The sequence below is a fragment of the Tubulanus polymorphus genome, chromosome 3 (genome assembly GCF_964204645.1).
Source record: "Tubulanus polymorphus chromosome 3, tnTubPoly1.2, whole genome shotgun sequence".
Taxonomy (NCBI): domain Eukaryota; kingdom Metazoa; phylum Nemertea; class Palaeonemertea; order Tubulaniformes; family Tubulanidae; genus Tubulanus; species Tubulanus polymorphus.
Window position 1 is genome coordinate 18,717,985 of NC_134027.1, and position 21,473 is coordinate 18,739,457.

The 21,473-nt window shown below is 25.7% G+C and overlaps 1 protein-coding gene across 1 annotated transcript; it reads left to right on the forward strand.

Annotated features, from left to right (window-relative positions):
* Window positions 1-795: 795 nt before the first annotated feature.
* LOC141902144 (uncharacterized) lies at window positions 796-20,777 on the forward strand. The gene is made up of 11 exons (XM_074789783.1): window positions 796-1,015; window positions 1,102-1,199; window positions 1,287-1,447; window positions 1,668-1,741; window positions 1,854-2,058; window positions 2,150-2,220; window positions 2,345-2,516; window positions 2,669-3,150; window positions 3,244-3,413; window positions 3,506-3,748; window positions 20,721-20,777. Exons 1-5 carry the CDS (start codon window positions 796-798, stop codon window positions 1,898-1,900), a joined length of 600 nt encoding a protein of 199 aa, XP_074645884.1. The 3' UTR covers window positions 1,901-2,058; window positions 2,150-2,220; window positions 2,345-2,516; window positions 2,669-3,150; window positions 3,244-3,413; window positions 3,506-3,748; window positions 20,721-20,777.
* Window positions 20,778-21,473: the final 696 nt, after the last annotated feature.

The window sequence follows — 21,473 nt, forward strand, 5'->3', positions numbered from 1 at the left end:
AATGGAGTCTCTTTCAGGGGCGGATACATCAATTTGAAAAAGGGGGATCTGGGGGTACCCCCCAGAAAATTTTGGAAAAATAGATGCAATGAAGTGCATTGTGAGCGTTCTTTTTCGATATGATAGAAAAGAAAATATGTTCAATTTTTTTCAATAAAACTTTGGAAAAATAGATGCAATGAACTGCATTGTGAGCGTTCTTTTTCGATATGACAGAAAAGAAAATATGTTCAATTTTTTCAATAAGATTAGCAATCAACGAAATAATTCTAATTTTAACTTTATTTTATCTCACATTTTTACAATATATCTTATGTTCAACGCATAGATTACGAAGGACTGTCACCAAGAGGACTTTTTAACAACATTCAGTATATATAGTGGCTTGAAAAAATTCTTTGCTCGGCAAAAAATAGGGGGGGGGGCGCACCGCGTACGCCCCCGTCTGGATCTGCCCCTGTCTTTTCTCTGATTCAAATGAGCTAAACAGTGTAAAGTTGATATAAAAACAATGATTTATTTGGACTGCATAAAAAAAAGATAACTAAAACGATCCTAGGGGTACCCCCATGCAATCTGCATATAAAAGGTATAGTCAGTAAGTAACCTGTCTGGTTTAGTTTCACCCCCCCCCCCCCCCACACAAATTTGAGATACAGGAAAAAAATTTGTGATACTAAGTGTTGTGATATCAGTATCTCAATGAGACACCTGTTGGATAAATTATATTTGTTTAAATTTTGAATGATTTTATTTTTTACTAATCTCATTAGAGAGTTGAAATTGTTGGAAGCAATGACAATAGAGCACGCTGTGTTAAAATGTGGCTACCAAACTGTGATACAGGATTTAAAGATATTGCACAGCATTCCATCGGCTCTCCCTCAATCAATCACAAAATCGTTGCTGGAAAACATTTATGATGAGAACCTTGTAGTGCCTATAAAGGTATTAGAGCAATTCCCACGAGAGTGTGAATCATCACATTCCCTAAACGTACTTGGACCACCATCAGGTAAACATTGCACCATTAGTTTGATATATTGGTTTCACTGTCAGTATATGTCACAAAATGGCAATAATATTCTTTTATGATTTTAGGACAATGTTTCATATGTAATAGATCCTTGCATATTCACAACAAGCCGATAAGTGTGAAGTATGTGACCTTCAAAGGTGAAATTCAATGGAAGTTTAAGGTATGCCAAATTCTATTTAGAATTCATGTGACTGTGCCCTGTCATGATAGCATGACTCTTGCTATGTATGCAAGTTTTACCTTTCAGATCGATCTACGTTGTAAATCACGTGGAATCAACAATTTATTTGACAAATATGGTAATATGAGAACTGGCTATAGATTTTATAAAAAAGCAAGAGATGTCATTGTAGCGTCGGATAAGATCATACTCGACAGAGCAGTGTTCAACATGCAGTGGGCATTTGCGTAAGTATTACAGTATCAGTACATATTTTAGATGATTATTGGCAATATTTGTAATCTTAATGTTGAGTATTTCACTACTGCATGATTACAAATTTATTCTTATGTAAAGCGCAGAGATTACTGTTTAGACATTGTGCTATATCAAGAAAATAGATAATTATTATCATGAACTGGTGGACTTGTGCAAAATATTTATAAACCATACTTTTCTTCCTTCTAGACAACATTCTTGGGTTTCATTCCAAGGTTTTGCAGAAAGTTGGAATGATGCATGGGATTTATCAAAGAATGACGGTAAATATTTGCTCTCTCATTCTTTTGTGTGTATTTTTTGGCCTGGTCTGAAATGCTTGCATGCCTACTGAGCCATAGTAAGCCTAAGTGTTATTATGATTTTTTTTTCCAGAAATAGATAGAAGAACATGGGCTGACTGTTTTGGTGGGGAGAACTAGGATCTGAACTTCGAGACTCTGGCGACTTAAGTTTTAGTTTTTGCCATGATTCTGATCGAGAAGGCGAGAAGGTTGTATGATCAAGATTGAGGAAAAACGTCAAACAGCCCATTAGCCACATTCTAAAATTGATTATAATGCTGATTGTAAAGCTCGAGGTAAGCCTTGTTAATTCAGATTCACAAGCCACAGTATGTCACATTGTTTATATCTATGTCACTTTGGCCAAATTGGCTGTTTCATTTATAGGTTGTGGAAGATTATGGATAACCGATGGTATTTGGAAGATCCAATTCACTCATTGCATGTTCTATGTTGAGGTAATGTATCCATAATACTATTTGTAAATACTAGTAAGCATTGTAAAATGAAGACAAATCTGCACCACCATGAACGCTGTGGTACATTTATACCGATAAAAATGTACTGGTTGGATTCTTACAGAATGAAATTGAGGGTATACCTGTATTGAACTACCCAAATGTTTGTCCACAACAGTTTGTGTTTTGGCTGATGTTTCGCCTGCGAAGATGGCCGAACTGTTACATCACTGTTTGTTTTTTTTGTGTTCAATGATCCTGACACAACCGATGTTCTTAAAATGATCATTACTAAGGTACGTATGACTACACCGGTACACTTTCGTGACTTACGTAGCATGACCAGAAATGTATTATTATAATTAATAGTGACACATTCTTTGAAATCTGATTCGATACTTCTCATTAGTATGTAGAGTTTTGTTTTATTCTTAATTTTCTATTTTAGACATATGAAGACTGTTCAGTAATGAACAAGATCAGGAGTTTAGAAGCGAATTCGTTCGTACTTCGAGGATTCAATTCTCATGGGAAAATTTACTTCAATCATTTTTGTATTAAGGTTTCATTCTGTAATAATCCATATACATATACATAGTATACTTTGTGACTTGGCTTGCACTATGATCTCATTCTCATAATTATGTACAGTGTATTTACATTTTATTTTGTAGCACGCGTGAAGTCAGTCGATTAGTCCTCTTACCACTTATGAAGGATGCTGCTCCACATCATGTGGACATAGACACAAAAATGAATTGCGCGGTGGCGAGTATTGGTATTCTGATCAGGTCAAAACCTAATAATCATGACAAGGAACGAGTTACACAGCTCACGGATACCATCATGCAGTTGATAGGGGACAGGGAGAATGAGGGGTGAGACGAGTTGCATCTAATTTATGCACTCATATTGACTTTAGCCATGAAGGTATAGATCGTTTTCAAGAATATTTTCAAAAACATTTTGCTGAGAGCAGTAATTTAATATTGAAAATGGTTTGAATGGATATTGTCTTTTCAGTTCAGTGGAATGTTTGATGTACATGTGGCCGAAGATGACCTGATGACATACTTCAAAGAGTCAATAATACCAAATGGTATTCTATCATCAGCTTAAGAGGGAGGAATGCCATGACAGCATCCTGCTGGAAGTGATTGAAATCGCCGTAGATACCCTGCCATCAGGATAAGGTATCTAACAATTGAAATATTTACAAGATAATCGAGGTGATCTCTGATTACATAGCATGAATACATGTACAAAATACTTGTGTCTCTTTTAGTTTCAGCCAGTTGTCAAAGTTGTTTCTCACCACTTTGGCAAGAAAGCTTCAATCGAGCCATCACCGGCAGTGCGAATTGCGGAACTGTTTAAAGTTATGCGAGATAGACAATCTTTTTTTCCTTAATCTGAAATTTCATTAAATATCATTTTTATTTACACAACACAATAGAAATAGGTGTCGCAGCAGATGTGACATTGGCTGAATCGCCTGTCCCCGAGTTTGGAGTAGATCGTAGATTAGGTTCGTACATGGATATTTGGTCAAAAAATGTCATTTTTTCCCTAATCTGAAATTCCATTAAATATCAGTAATAGGGGTAATGGGCTTTCAGATCAAAGATCGAAAGGTCGAACTCATAAAAATTGAAAAAATATGAAAATAACAATAATTTCTATTTGAATTAGTAGCGAAACTCATAAAAAATGAAAAATAATTCTCGCACGCTCGAATTTATTTTTTCATTTTTTATGAGTTTCACTCCTAATTCAAATAGAAATTATTATTATTTTCATATTTTTTCATTTTTTACTCACTCGCCCTTTCAACCTTTAACCTGAAAGCCCATTACCCCTATTACTCTTAAAATATTTATATACATGAATAAAATATATATGAATAACATATAAATTGATAGATTATTCAATATAAAAGCGCTAGTAAAAAAGTAACGAGTAATTAACGAGCTCTTATAGAATAGATATATAGATATATTTTAAACATTATTTCAATATTTATATTTGTATGAGTTAGATTTTTAAACATTAAAAGTGTTAGTAAAGTGTGATTGAAATAATTCATATATATACATGAATAACATATAAATGAATAAAATATAAATGAATAAAATGTGTCAAATCAATTTTTAAAAAAAATTTAGTATTAAATTGGAAGCAAATAAGTACTACTGTTCAACATGTAAAATCAATATAGATAAATCCCAAAAATCAAGACACAATAAAACTAAAACACATTTATAGAATAAATTAAAATTAGAATATGAAGATGATATATTAGAAACTAAATTAGATGAATTAAAGAATGAAAAAGAAACGTACAAATGTGATACATGTAATCAATCATTCAGTGATAAAAGATATTATAAAGAACATTTAAAATCTAAAAGTCATATTAGAAATAAGAATAATGATATTTTAGGTGAGGATTATTCTGACGAAGATAATGATAAGAAACAGAAGACAATTAAAAGAATAAGAAATAAATTAAACAATAAAAGACCATACATGGAAGATGTAAGAAATTATATTAATTCATTAGATAATCAAAAAGATATAGAAATAACCAAAGCATTTAAAAGTGATATTGGTCCAGCAGCTATTGAGTTTAAATTTCATAAAGGTAAAACGTTAGAAGAAAATAAAAAACATTTAGAAAATATGAAAAATATTATAAAAATAATTACAGATGTTGAATACCCTAAAATTAGTATATCTTCTAAAGTTAAATTTATAAAATCTGAAGATAAACCAATATATAATATAAATTCTCATTCACAACATATTATATCTAAACAACATATAGATGATAAATTAGATAAATGTTATAATGAAGTAAAAACTAAAATAGAAGAGAAATATTTTGAAGAATCTGGTTTAATATTTGATGAAATAATATTTATGATTTTACATGTTTATAACACAAAATATAATAAGTTAACTAAATCAAAACCAATAGATGAAAATAATGTATCATATTATAAAGAACCAGATATTGAAGCATCGAGTTATATTAAACTACCATTTAAAACTAATGCTGTTATAAATGTACAAAATTCTGATGATAAATGTTTTCTATGGACAATTATAAGTTGCTTACATCCTGCAAATGATAATATTTGTAGATTAACTCATTATAAACCATTTGAAAAAAATTATAAGATAGATAAGTATCCTGTTAGAATTAAAAATATCCCAAAAATAGAAAGAGATAATAATTTAAGAATAAATGTATTTGATTTAATCAAATTGCCAAATACAAAAGGTAACAATATAAAACATTATACATTAGAACCTTTATACCTATCAAAAGATTATGATTCAAATGATGTAATAGATATACTATATTATGAAAATCATTATATGTGGATTAAACAAATCGATTTATTTTTTAAATCAGAAAATGATCACCATAAAATATATCTATGTAGAAAATGTTTACATAGATTCAGTAATGAAAGTACATTATTAAATCATAAACAATTATGTGAAAATCATGATTATTGTAAATTAGTTTTACCAAATGAAAAGGATAAAATATTAGAATTCAAAAAATATGATTACAAAAATAAAGTACCATTTGTAATATATGGAGATTTTGAATCATTAAATAGAGAATTAACTGATCAAGATAGAAAAGAAATATATTATAAAAGAAAGAAATTAAATTCTGAAAATGATTTCTCAGAGGAACCACCAATAACAAATACAATTAAAAAGATTCATCAATCAGCTGCAGCTTTTGGATTATATATTAAATCTGATTATCTAGAACTAATTAAAAGTGAATATTATCATTATAGAAATGAAAATGTTATCAATCATTTTTGTGACTTATTAATTGAATATGAAATAAGATTTAGTAAATTATTGAATACAAATATAGAAATTATAATGACAGAAGAAGATAAAGAAGAATTTGTGTTTACAGGTAAATGTTATTATTGTGAAAAGATATTTGATTATAAAGATAAAAAAGTAAGAGACCGTGATCATTTGAATGGAAAGTTTAGAGGTGCAGCGCATGAGAATTGTAACTTACAAGCTTAGAAAATTAACTTTGTACCAGTTATATTTCATAATCTATCAGGATATGATGCACATTTATTTATCAAACAGTTATGCCATAAAATAGAAGAAATCAATAATGAAATAGAAAGATTAAATTCAAATAGATCAAAAGATAAAATACCAACTTATAAATTCAAAATGTTAGCTAAAACATCTGAGAATTATATATCATTCCAATTTGGTTGCCTAAGATTTATAGATTAATATAGATTTTTAAATAGTTCATTAGATAACTTATCAAAATCATTAGTTGATGATGAATTAAAAATATTAAAACAACACTATCCAAATAATGATGATTTTAAATTTATGAGATATAAAGGCGCAATTCCATATTCATTTCATAAATCACATAATGATTTTAATATAACTGAATTATTAAAAGAACAATTCTATGATGAATTAAAAAATGAATATGTTAAAGATGAAGTCTATAATAGAACATTGAATATTTGGAATCATTTTGGAATGAAAAATCATGGACAATTAGTAGATTTATATTTAAAATCAGATGTATTATTATTAACTGATATATTCGAAAGGTTTAGAGATGTAAACCTAAAATATTTTAACATTGATCCTTGTCATTGTTATTCTAGCCCAGGTTTAACATGGGATTGTGGTTTAAAATTTACAGATATAAAAATGGATTTGTTAACAAATATAGATCAATTATTATTATTTGAAAAATCTATAAGAGGAGGAGTTTCAGGTGTATTAGGTGATAGATATTTCAATGTAAATGATAATCCTGGATATAAGTTATTATATATAGATGCAAATAATCTATATGGTTGGGCAATGATGGAACCTCAACCTTATGGAGTATTTGAAATAAGTGAAGTTTTACAACATGAAAATAATGATAAATTTGATTGGAAGAAAAGAATCCTAGATATTGCAGATGATTCAGATACTGGTTACTTCTTTGTTGTAGATTTAGAATATCCTGAACATATCAAATTTAAATCTAGAAATCTAGCATACTGTCCCGAACATAAAACTGTAACTCATGAAGAATTATCAAATTATCAAAAAAGAATTAAACCCGAAAATCATATTCATACAGAAAAGCTAATGGTAACTCAAGAAGATAAATATAATTATGTAGTACATTATAGAATGTTAAAGTTTTATCTAAAACAAGGAATGATCCTTAAAAAAGTACATAAATATATTTCATTCAGTCAATCTAAATGGTTAGAAAAATATATAGATTTTAACACCAAACAGAGAACTAAAGCTAAAACTGATTTCGAGAAAGATTTCTTCAAGTTAATGAACAATGCATTCTATGGAAAAACTTGTGAAAATATTAGAAATAGAAATGATATTGAGTTAGTTAGTAATGGTAAAAGGATAAGGCATTTACAATCATATCCTAAGTTTTTAGGTAACAGAATATTTGATGAAAATTTAGCTGCAGTTAAAATGAGAAGAACTTCTATGAAATTTAATAAACCAATCTATGTTGGTGCTTCAGTTTTAGAAATATCAAAGCTATTAATGTATGAATTCTATTATAATGTATTACAACCTCATTTTGGGGAAAAGCATATAGAAATCTTATATTTTGATACTGACAGTTACATATTAAAGATAAAAACTAATAACATAACTGATGATTTAAAAACATTAAAACATCATTTTGATTTTAGTAACTATCATAAAAATCATGAATTGTTTAGCAATGATAATAAAAAGCGACCCGGGAAGTTTAAGGATGAATTAGGCGGTGAAGAAATGATTGAATTCATTGGTATTAGATCCAAAATGTATTCATATAAAATTAAAACTCATGAATCAAAGAAATTGAAAGGAATTACCAAAAGCGTTGTTGAAAAGAATATTCATTTCAAAGATTATATCAATTGTATATTCAATGAAGAAGTTAGAAAACATAAGATGAAATGTTTAAGATCAGAGTACCACGAAATGTTTATTGAAGAAATAGAAAAGGTAAGTCTAAACCCATTTGATGATAAAAGATATATTTTAGATGATGGAATTCATACAGTTGCTAATGGTTGTAATTTAGATGAATACTTAAAATTTAAAAGAGAAGAAACAAAAGAGAACGAGATAATGAAAAGAATTCTAACGTGTTAATCAAATTTTAATAAAAATATGTATTATAAATGGAGAGTAAACAAGCGCACAGTGAGAACAACAAATCATTTCTAGATAGAATAAAAGATACTTCAAATGTCAAATCAGTAGATTATAAATTTAAGAAGTTAAAAGAATTAATAATCCATAAGAAATATCTAATTACAAATATTGTTACAGTTATTAACAAATATGGAGATAAATTAGTTATACACTTAGAATATGAAGGATTAAAAGGAAATACATATAAATACAGAACATATTTACCAGATAGATTTCATAGATTATCAAGTGAAGATTTAGAAGAATTATGTTCAAGCGATTTCTATTTCGTATAAGAGGTAAGAATGAAAAAGGCCACCATGAAATAGATTTCGAATAAAATATGTAAAATAAATGGTAGAATTAAAAGAATATAGAATACATGTTGATTCTAGAAAACTTACAAATTATAAATCTCATAATTTACAAGTACAATTAGATAGAGAATTTTAGAATTGTGTTGATTTAAAATTAGTAAATGTAAGTTTATGTAATTCTTTTTATAATGTATCGAGTAAAACTATTGATCATAATATTTTTTAAATTCATGTTAGAAATATAAATAAATGGTTTCATCTATTTTTAAAACCAGGGTTATATAATTTAGAAACATTAGCTCAAGAAATTAACAGATGAGCACGATTGAAACTTAGAAGTGAAGATAGATTTTCAATTAGATTTATAAAAAGTGATAGTTCTGATAAAATTAAAATAAAGTTAGATGATGAAACCAATAACACATTTATGGTACACAAACCAATAGCTAAAATGTTAGGAATTAAACCGCTTACAGTTACAGGAAACGTAGATGGTAATTCAAATATAATACCTTTTTCACACTTTTATATTTATTGCAATTTAATTGATGCTACAAAAAATTTCGAAGCAACTAAAGATATAACTTGTAATTCTAGTATGTTAAATATTATACCATTACAAAATGTTAAAAAATTTGGAACACAAATTGATTATAATTTAGCTGAATGTGATTTTAAACCTTGTATTTCTCGATTTAACAATTTTAAATTAGAAATAAGAAATCATAATGGTTTTTTAATTGATTTGAATAACTTTCCTGTAATTTATGAATTAATTATAAGATGTAAAGAGTAATTTTTTCACTATATAAATGAATATAACTGTTGGATCGAGTATATGTTTTGGATTTGATTTTAAACATGAGAAAGAAATGAAATTTAACATTAATGATGTAATAACACATATTAAAAATATTGCATTTTGTTACGAAACAACATTTGAGTATGAAAAAACAATAGATAAAGAAACTTTTAATGTAGAAAAGATTACCGAGTCTTTAAGATTTTATGAATTAGATGAAGATTTTATCATTGATGATATTAAAAGAATAATAACTGAAATATATGAAAATGAAACTAGTAATGAAATAAATGTTGAAATAATCATAAATAAGATTACTAAATATTTTGAAGATAGTAATATTTTTGATAAATAAATGAGTGATAATAAGTGGATAATAACTGGATTATATAATGGCGCATTATTATCAGTTGGAACTGTTGGTTATTCAATGGTATTAAAAAAAGTATTCAAAATGGGAAGTGTTAATGTTGATAGATTTGATATAAATGATATCTTAAAATTAACATTAGCAGTAACTTTATCTAATTTAACTATTGATTATTTGGAAAAACAAAAATATATTCCTCCTATATAATTGCATAATTTTTTTTAGCATTTACTGGTGGTAGTTATTTATTTAGGCATATAGATAAAAATAGTTCATTAGAAGAACAAAAAAGACATAACTTAGCATTAGAGAAATATAATAAATCAGCAGAAGAAAAGAGACAAAACTGTATGGATTACATCAATAAAGAATTATATGATCAGAAGATTTCACATAGACATTTTCAATCAGTTGATGATGCAATGAGTTTATATAACGCGGTAACCAATAAAGTAAAAATTATATCTATATAAACCTAAATTATCAGATTATTATACACCAAGTAAAGAACAACAGAAATATGAAATAATTTGGATTTTAGGGGGAACAGTTATTGTTATATTTGTTGCTTATAAATTTACTAATTAGTAATTTTTTGCTAAATAAATGGATGATAATGTTGATGGTGTTTATATTATTCCTCATGATATCAGTAAAACTAAATTAAAAATATATTTAGAAAAACAAATATTAGAATTTGAAAGTGACTTAAAGATAAAAAAGAAAAATATTCAAAAAGTAAAATTGTATATTATCTTATTATTAGTGGTTCAGTTACAATAAGTTCTGTAATAACATTTCTAGCAATATTCTCACCATTAACACCTTTAGCTATATCAATTGGTGTGCTAGGTTTAAGTTCAAGTGTTTTAACCGGTATAAGTTCAAAATTAAATATAAAAAGTAATAAAGAAAAAATTAAAACTAATATAAAAGAAATTAATAAATTGAAGAATACACTAGGTTATATAATAAGTTTAAATGGCCATATAACAGTTGAAGAACAAGATAAATTATTAAAAGAATTAATAAATTATTAATTTTTTAATTATATAAATGGGGTTTCCAAAAGGTTTCCAATATAATAAATCATATAGATATTTAATTCCACCTATAGATTTTGATAGTATTATAACATATAAAAATGTAGTTTTACCTTCATTGATTAATTTAGAAATTTATGTTACTGAAACAAAGTTTTTTATTTCTAAAATGGAAAATATATTTAATACATATGAAGTTACTTTTACTCGAGATGAATATAATATATATAAAATAAAATCTAATATGAAATATTGGCAGAATCAATTAAATTTTGCAGTTTATTGCGCAACAACAGGGTGTGGTATAAGTTGGAATGATCATTTAAATAATTTAGATAACCATTTGTCTTATTCAGATTTAAAATTCATTCATACAATATTTAGATTTCATGCATACTTTCAAGTTAGAATTATATTAAATGAATTAGAATGTCCTTTACCCGGGTCTAAATATTTTAAAGAATTGGATAATAATATTAATCTATCTAAGTTTTATAAAATATGTAATGAATTTAATATAAATATCAATTCCGATTTTAGAGCACATGGTAAATTGCGAGGTATTGGTGAACAGTATGAAATAAAAAGAATTGATTATATGCATAGAATTGGAGCATATCATAATTATAAAATCGATAATGATGATGGTTGGAATAATTTTATTATAGATAATGGTGAAGGTTTTACAAAACCTGGTATACAAAGAATAAATCAATCAATTAGAACTTATTTAATTTGTATTTTAGGTGCACAAGTTGAAACAAGATCACCAATAGTTGGAAATGATAGTACTTCATTTGATGAAACAATTCAAAGTATTATTTGAAGATTCCATTCATAATGATAAAAATAGATCGATTCCAGAAAACCTTGTAAGATATCAAAATTATTTAGATAAATCACATATTAGATTAAATTATTGTATAGGCCCTAATCTATTAATTATTTCTAATGATTTAGTATTAAAGATGGGAAATATAATTGGTTATAATAATCTAATTAAAACTGCAACAATAAATAATTCATTTGGAGTAAATGATATAAATAAAAAGATTATTACTGCCCCAAAATTAATGGAAGGTGAAAAAAATAAAAAACATATTCAATCAACTGAAACTAAAACTAAAAGTATTAGATTGGATAATGATTCCAAAATAAAAGATTACAATACATCAGAAAATATTAAAACTGATAATATTCAACATGAAATAATTAAACTAAATGATGATAATAAATCCCATGAAAATGCTAAATTAGCTATAACTTTTATAGGAATTGTAATAGGAGGAATATTATATTTTAAATTTTAATTTATTATTATATAAATGGAAATGGAAGGTGGAGAAGATTATGAAATGGGAGAAATGGGAAATAATAATGAAGGGAATATTGATGATGATTATAATGATGCTGAAACTAATATTGATAATAATGATGAATCAGCATATAATTTTAATTTAGCAGATAGTGGTTCTAAAGGACTATCAACAGATGAATTTGATAGAAAAAATAGATCGAGAATAAATCTTGAAAATGAAGATCCAGATTTATTAAGACAAGAGTTAGAATATATGAGATATATTATAAAATTCAAACCTGTATTTGAAGATTCTGGATATAATATAAATGCCAGAGGCGCTAGACTTTTAGTAAGAGAATTAAAAATATTTAGATGGTGAATGTTATTATCATTTGAAAGGTGATTATTTGAAAGAAGATTATTATATTGATATCTCTTATAAAAATCAAAACAAAATATTAGCAGAATCAACTTTGGAAAAATTGGAACCAGATAGAATTAAAAAAATAAGTATTAATAATGAAATAGAAAATGTAACACAAGAAGAAATAAATCGCCATAAAAAAAGTATTTAAAATTTAGAATTAATGAATTATTTGAAACAATCGATAATAATTTAGAAACAGAAACAACTTCTGAACAGAATAAAACTTCCAAAACTAGAAACTTAAATCAAACGAAGTTCAAACTGAAAAACTTTTACCGAATGGATTACTTGATGCAACAAAACAAGAATTAGAAGATTTAAATATATTTTCTGATAAAGCAATTAGAGAAATTATTAGTATACACAATGAAGCTGATAAAATTGCACATAATAAAAGTATAAGACATCAAAAAATTATGTATTTGGAAAAAGAATTAACTAATGCAAATAAAGAAATAGAACAACTAAAGTCTGATTTAGATAATCAAGTAATTGATGAAATAGAATATAGGCAAAAAGAATTGCGTTTAGAAAAAGAAATTGATAATTTAAAAGATAATTTAGAAGTACAGAAAGGTGAAAGAGATATATTATTAAAAGAATTTGATAATAATTTTAAAAGATGTTTTTAAAGATTTGTTGATAAAACCAGATTCTAAAATATCATTGAAAGATAGAATAAAATTATCATTTAAATTAGAAGGAATAACAATTTTTTTTTCAATTCTAACAGCTGTAACTATGGTATTCACAACAATAGGTTTAGCAATATCAAATGCTTTAAAATCTACACCTACTCCCAATAAACCGGATAAACCCCCGAATGATAATAATTCAATACAAGATAAGTTTAAAGATGGTTTAAAAAAATTAGCAATATATTAATGGGAACTATCTAAAAAATCTGCTGCAGCATTGCCCGGAGTTATTGCATCAATTGTTGGTTATATATTGAAATCTGCTGGGAATATTCTTAACTTTGCTGCTGAACCTATTATTTTATTTTTAATTACGGTTGTAAGTGCTATTATTTTTGGGTTAGTGAATATGATATCAAAAATTACCAAGTAAACATAATAAAAAATAAATAATTAATTTTTGCTAAATAAATGAGTGGAAGTTACATCAATCCTTCGAAGAATCATAGAATATCTAATGCTATTAAAGCAGAAAGATCACATCATATAATTACTCATAATCCTTCTAATATTAATCCCGATGAAACTTTATATGTTAGAATCCCTAGTTTAACACAAAATACTTTTTATGTTCCAAATAGTATTTATTTATCAGCCGATATAAAAGTAACTGGTCATGATAATAATTATGTTGTCGATAATGTTGGAAGATATTTGATTAAAAAATTAAATATAAAGATTGGCCCAGAAATAGTTTTCTCAATAGATGATTATAATCTATTTATGCATTATAAAGATTTATGGTTAACAAAAGAAAATAGAAATAATATGATATTTCAAGGCATCCAATCAGAAAACCAAAATAAATTAAGATCTGAAGCTAATAATGCAGTAGTAAATAATGCTACAGATAATTTGATAAAAAAGATTTATGGAAGCAAATATAAAATTCCATTAGACTTTAAATTGTTAAATAATAATGCACCTTTGTATAAATACGCAATTCAAGAAGATGTTATATTTGAGATAACATTTGCTCCTGTTAATGAAATTGTATTATCAAGTGTAGTTAAAGATATGGGTTATAAATTATCAAATATATGTTTGGAATATGATACAGTAACTGATGTAAATATTGCTAACACAATTCAAACTCTATACAATCAAGGATTTTCATTATTATATGATTATATTGATAAATTTAAAACTGTAACTATTAATGCAAATGATGAAATAATTAATGAGAATATTAACTTCCCAAGAAGATCTATTAAAGGTGTATTAATATTTTTTACCATTGCAACATATTCTAATGGTGCAATAAAAGTTGATAATTATTATAATCCTGAAATATCAAAAGTAGATATAACTATCGAAGGAATAGCAAATAAAATATTTTGTCAAGGAATGAGAATGATAGATCAATGGCAAGAAATTAGAAAACATTTTATGAATGAAAAAGTAAAATCATTTGAAAATTGTAATATTAATCAAATTGATTATTATACCGGTAATAAATATGCATTATGGTTAGATCTAAGAACATCAGAGGATAACTTATTACATGGTTCTGGGAAAAAATTACAGAACACTAAAGATGGAATACAATTATTCATGAAAAAGAAAAAAGGAAGCTTAAATTTTAAAATGCAGATTTATATTATATCTGACGCGCAATTAAATATTGTAAATTCTCAATTAAATAGTGTTATGTATTAAGTGTTATGAAATATTAAAATTTTAACTTCAATAAAAAATCTTATATTAAATGGAAGGTGGAATATATGAAATACAAACTCCAAGTGAAATGATATCAGATATACATTATATATTACCTTATGATGAAAATAGTAAGTATTTTGGAGAATACTTTAATCAATTCAAATATAGAATAAGTAAAATAGATAAGAATATTGAAACAAAAAAAGAAAATAATATTGAACCTAAAATAGAAGATAAGAATGATATTGAATATAAAATAGGAGATAATATTGAAACTAAAATAGAAGATAGTAATAATATTAAAACTCAAATAGAAGATGTAACAGCATCTACATCTTATAATATACCCTCTACATATGATATTGAATCAAAAAAAGATTATTAAAATCCAAAATATTGTGATGTATGTAAGAAATATATATCATATAAAAATTGGGCATCACATAAGAAATCAAAGAAACATATAGAAAAAGAAAATAATAATAATGATAATAATATATCTGGTAATAATATAATAGATAATATCATAGATAATGTTAATACAATTGAAACAAATGATACCATAGATAATATAACAGATAATGTTGTTACAATTGAAACTAATGATAATGAAACAATTGATGATTCTAAAAAACATTGTAACATTTGTGATTTAGATATTTCTAAAAGTAATTTTTCTAAACATAAAAAATCTCAAGCGCATATCGAAAATGAAAGGAAGTTAGAAGAAATAGAAAGAAATAAAATGTGCCAATATTGTAATAAAAAAATTGAACCTGTTGATGAAAATGTTCATTATAAATCAAAATTACATCTAATTAATGTTTATAAAAAGGTGAGTATGATACCATTGTTAAATAACCCAGAGAAATATATCAAATATTTTAATCCTAAAACTAACCAGTATTATATATTCTATAAGTTGTTATTTGATAAATTATTAGCTTATGCAGAAGATAATCCTGAACAAATATATAAATTATTATATTTTAGAAAAATAGATTTAAGTTATCTGATAAATAATTTTAGAAATCATTTTGATTATGATGATTTTGATGAATACTTAGAAAGATTAAGAGAAAAAGCTAATATACCTACTAATTATTATGTTAAGATGGCCTGACTAAAATTAATAAATCTACCTAAGACTTTAGATGAATTAGATATAAACAGAGATGATTTTATAAATGTATTAGAAACAAAATTAGAATAATTATTATAAAACTAATTTATATATCTATGTACTAGACGTACGAGTAAGAAAGTAAGGATCTTGGTAAGAATCCAAGAATCTAAGAAATCTTACTTTCTTACTCGTACGTCTAGTACATAAATATATAAATAGTTATTTTTTAAATTAAAAATGTAAATTATTTATCTAAGTATAGAAATAGTTATAATATAATCTATTTTTATTTTTATTAAGAGAAAACATATATTTTTTTTAAATTTTTATGTTTTTAATTATTATAAAACTAATTTATATATGTATGTATGAGATGTACGAGTAAGAATCTAAGAATTCTTACTTTCTTAGCAAGAATCTTGGTTTCTTACTCATACGTCAAGTACTTAGATATATAAATAGTTATTTTATAAATTTATATTCATATGGAAATTGAAGCCTCAGTAATAATTTTGAACCTTTATTATTCTTTAATTTATTCATATATTCATCATGTAATTCAGTAGGTATAATTTGATTTTCTTCCAATGATTGTTGCATAGATTTTCTATCTTTATTGTAGAATAAAACTAGAAATCTTATATTCTCCCTAAAATCTTTAACAATTGATTTATATTTTTGATTTAAAACCCATGTTGTTATCCCAAAATGTCTCCCAGAGAAAGCCAGATAACATAACTCACTTTCTCTCACTTTTGAATCATGTAAATTTGCACAATCATCTATAATGAATAATGTATTTGAACCTTTATAAATATCTAATGCTATTTTTATACAATTATCTAAATTTTCTTTTACTGTTTTAGGATCTAATATGATAAATTTTATCTTAACTATATCACTATTATATGTTTTATTCATTTCATAAGTAGGACAGAATAATATTATATTATCAAAATGATTCTTATAAATAGTTTCTAACAAGTCTAATATGAAATGTGTTTTACCACAGTTGGTTACTCCAGTAACTAACATATTATGCGGTTCAAATATAAATAAATCTTTATTCATTTATTCTTTTAATTTTACTAGATAAAATCCATTCATTAAATTTATCATCATATCCTTTATATTTCACCAAAGAATACTTTTTTCCTTTAAGAGTTTTTGTTTTCAATACTTATTCTATTTTGTATTCTATTTCATCTGGATTTGGTACAAGTGATAATTCTTGTTCATAGAAATAACCTAATATTTCTTCATCCTTAAGATCTTCTAATTTATAAACAAATGGTTTAGTTAATATCATCTTTTTAATCTTGAATATTTCTTCTGTAAAATTAGGGGTATAACCTTTATAAAAGGTTTTTCTATATTTAGATATTCTAACGTGTTGTCCAATTTTAAATCTAGGTTCACCAAAATCATGTGTAACAAATGCTCCATATAAATTATTCCAAACTTTTTCTGAATTATCTTCTTTTCTAGCTTGTATAGGTTTCATATTTATAGAACTATGTTTAGAATTATTATAACCTTTCACTAAATCATCTAATACATCGATATATTTATATGTTTCATTAGCAGTAAAATATTTCCACATTCTAGTTTTCAATGTTTTATTAAATCTTTCTATAATAGATGCTTTTTTATCTGAATGTGTTGAAAAATATTCTACATCGTTATCAGATAATAGTTTTTTAAAATGTTTATTATAGAATTCCTTACCTTCATCAAATTGTATCTTATCTGGAATAGCTTCTTTAAATATTGATTTAAAAGCATTTGTTACTTCTATACCAGTTTTATTTTTGATTGGAATTGACCATGCGTATCTACTGAATATATCTATAACATTTAATATCCAGAAATATCCTTTGTTGTATTCTTCTAAATTCTTCATGTCAATTAAATCTGCTTGCCATTGTTGATCAATATATGAAACCATTACTTTTCATGTTAAATAAGTTTTATCCATTTTCTTGTGGATTTGATATGTTGGTTGATTTTGTAACCATGATTTTAATTTACTATATTTTATATTACCATTTTCATTATCAGATTTCATTTTACCCCATAATTCTGAAACGCTAGAATATGATACTTCACTTTCTGGGTTATAATATAAATCTCTTAAATATTGTTCTTTTTTCATCTTATTTTAATACATTAATAATAATTTAGGTTTAGTTTCAATGACTTTATGATTTGACTTATTTTCTGGTATAATAGGTTTATTATCATTGGAATCATTATTGTTATAATCAGATTTATACTTATATTTATATATTACACCGGATAATATAATAATTGTGATTAACCCAATTGTAATATATAAGTAATTATTTCTTCTAGCATTAGAAGAATCAGATGGATTATTATTTGAATCAATATCAGATAATTTCTGTGATTCATTTATATCAGCTAATTTCTTTTTCTTAGCTCTTTTTAATTCTGCAGATCTTTTACCTAATTCCCTATCCCATTTAATTTGTTTCTCGGATCTAGCCTTTTTCTTAACGCCATCACTCATTTATTTTAGTTAATTTTTGTTCTGGTTCATTTTCTGTTTCACCGTTTGGTTGTAGTACGGCGCCATCTGTTTCGTTCTTACTCCGGCTTTCCTTCGGCTTTTTCTTTCTCAGCCCTGATTTATATTCCATAGGCTTGATATTCGAAAATGTTATGATACCAGTAGAAATTAATGTCATAACCGATCCTAATTGGAATGAAGTATACCCAACCCATTTTTGTAATTCAGTCATAACTAAATAATCATTTTTCAAATCAGTATATAATTTATTTTCATCATCAATTGATATTAACCGGTTACATAATTTTGAATAACATTTTATAATGCTATCTGAAATAGAATTATTTATTCTACCTAATCTAGCTTCTTCATAAATCTTAAAATATTTTATTACTTTATCTGGTTTCATAGAGTCTAGTTCTTGAAAAGTAATGGTCTTAGTTAAAAACTCTTTAGATTTCCCACCAGCAATTAGTAATTCAAGATGGTGTTTACAATATAAATAGTATTCATAATCTATATTGTTATTAACTTGAATATTATTTTCAATTTTGGTCGGAATATCCTTATTATCACTAATGCCCAAATCATCTAATGTTTTTTCAATATCAATATTATTCTTACCCGATTTCTTTGACATTTATATAAGAGAAATTTAATAAGAAAAATATTATAAGTATTATAAAATGATACTAGCTAGTTAAAGATAAAGAATTTTAAATACTAGGTTAGTTAAAAAAAAGAATTTCTATTTGAATCTATTCAAAATATAAAGTATTCTCTTTTTGAAAAGAAATATTAGATTTTGAAAAAAATTAAAATAGAAATAATGGCTAGTTGAAGGTATGTAATTTTTAATATATTTTATTTGAATTCTATTTGATATCTCACTACTTTTGTTTATCTATTAGGAGCAGTAATTATAACTGTCCAGATAAGTCATTTCGGATCCTTGATATCAAATTCCTCAACGTATTGTTCATTATTCGGATCATTGTTCCATTGATCAATAAATTTCTTTACCTTTGTTAACTGTTCTAAATATAACTGTAAATCAAGTTTATTAGATTTTATTTTATTTTCTTTCTTTTCAAGAGGTCTTAAATTCTTCCAATTCCAAATAAGTTTTTTATTGTGTTCATCATTCATGTTAAATTTAGAAATCGGTAACACATGATCAATATGAAAATAATCTCCATAATTATCTATATTCATTTCACTATCGCATTGAAATATAATCCATGATTTGAGAAATTCATCTGAACAACCCAACAAATTAGATAGTGTTTCTGAATGTGTTTCTTTGTTGAATAAGTGTGTTAATCTAGATCTTAAGCATTGTTTCAATCTAAAATTAAGATCTGTTTGATATCTTTCTCTCATATATTCTGTCATATAATCATTGTAAGCTTCTCTATTATCTTCTCGATATTGTTTGGCATATAGTTTAATACAAGTTTTACAGCAATATTGAAAACCATCTTTGCTAATCTTACGCTTATTAAAATCTGTTATAGCTAATTTATCTAATTCACATTTAGAACACTTCTTGTAGTATATGTTTATAACGCCAGTGTTATTTGTAATATTGATAGTTTGTGGTTGTTCTGGTTCCATTTATTATACATATTTTTTTACTAAATTGATTTTATATGTTATTCATATATATTTTATTCATGTATATAAATATTTTAAGAGTAATAGGGGTAATGGGCTTTCAGGTTAAAGGTTGAAAGGGCAAGTGAGTAAAAAATGAAAATAATAATAATTTCTATTTGAATTAGTAGTGAAACTCATAAAAAATGAAAAATAAATTCGAGCGTGCGAGAATTATTTTTCATTTTTTATGAGTTTCACTACTAATTCAAATAGAAATTATTGTTATTTTCATATTTTTTCATTTTTTACGAGCTCGACCTTTCGACCTTTGATCTGAAAGCCCATTACCCCTATTACTAGTATCATTTTGATTTTTACAGAAAAGCTGAGCATTGTGTCTCCGTTGAGACTGAGACGGAGACAAATTAATGCAAATGGTATGAATTTTTTTATTATTCAAGGTATCATGATTTATGCCACAGTACTCGAATCATGTTTTCAAAAAATAATTGTTATCTTGTATTTTTGCAGAACCAATGCGCAAAACGATCAACAGCAGCGTGGTGAAGACGAAGGTATTTTTACAGTTACATTTTTATCAGCATCCCAAATGCGATTTTCCAAATGCTATTTTCTTTACTTCACTTCATTCTTTCCTTGCAGAAGAAGAAAGAGCCAAAAGTGCGAAAGAATAAAGAAAAAACCCCAAGAAAGTCATTGCTATTGCAAAAAGGTACGTTGGTGTAAAAACCTCCTTGTACTTAACAACCTCATATAATTATTGTATGTAACATTTTATTCTCATTTTTCAGGCAGACAACATGCGCATGATCTTTTGTGAAGGTGGATCCTGCCCCTTCGAGTGGCTTCACTACGACTGCGTGGGGATAAATGAAAAAAAAAATCCTAAAGGAAAATGGCACTGTGCGAGTTGTAAATGTTGATGTAAATAATACTATACTGTAATGTAAATAATTACTAATGCTGTAAATAAACGTACCAGTACAATTGTTGTAAATAAACAATTTCTGATGAAGTGTAGTGTTTTGAATAGTGTTTTGAATAGGAAGTAGAGATATAATGAATAAATAAATATATATTATTTGTAAATAGTTTTTTTCGTGCGAGTGGAT

Excerpts from the sequence above, each read along its gene's own strand:
- LOC141902144 (XM_074789783.1), top strand. The coding sequence starts at position 796 with ATGACAATAGAGCACGCTGTGTTAAAATGTGGCTACCAAACTGTGATA. Across the intron at positions 1,448-1,667 it reads AACATGCAGTGGGCATTTGC|ACAACATTCTTGGGTTTCAT; the intron begins GTAAGTATTACA and ends TCTTCCTTCTAG. Across the intron at positions 1,742-1,853 it reads GGATTTATCAAAGAATGACG|AAATAGATAGAAGAACATGG; the intron begins GTAAATATTTGC and ends TTTTTTTTCCAG.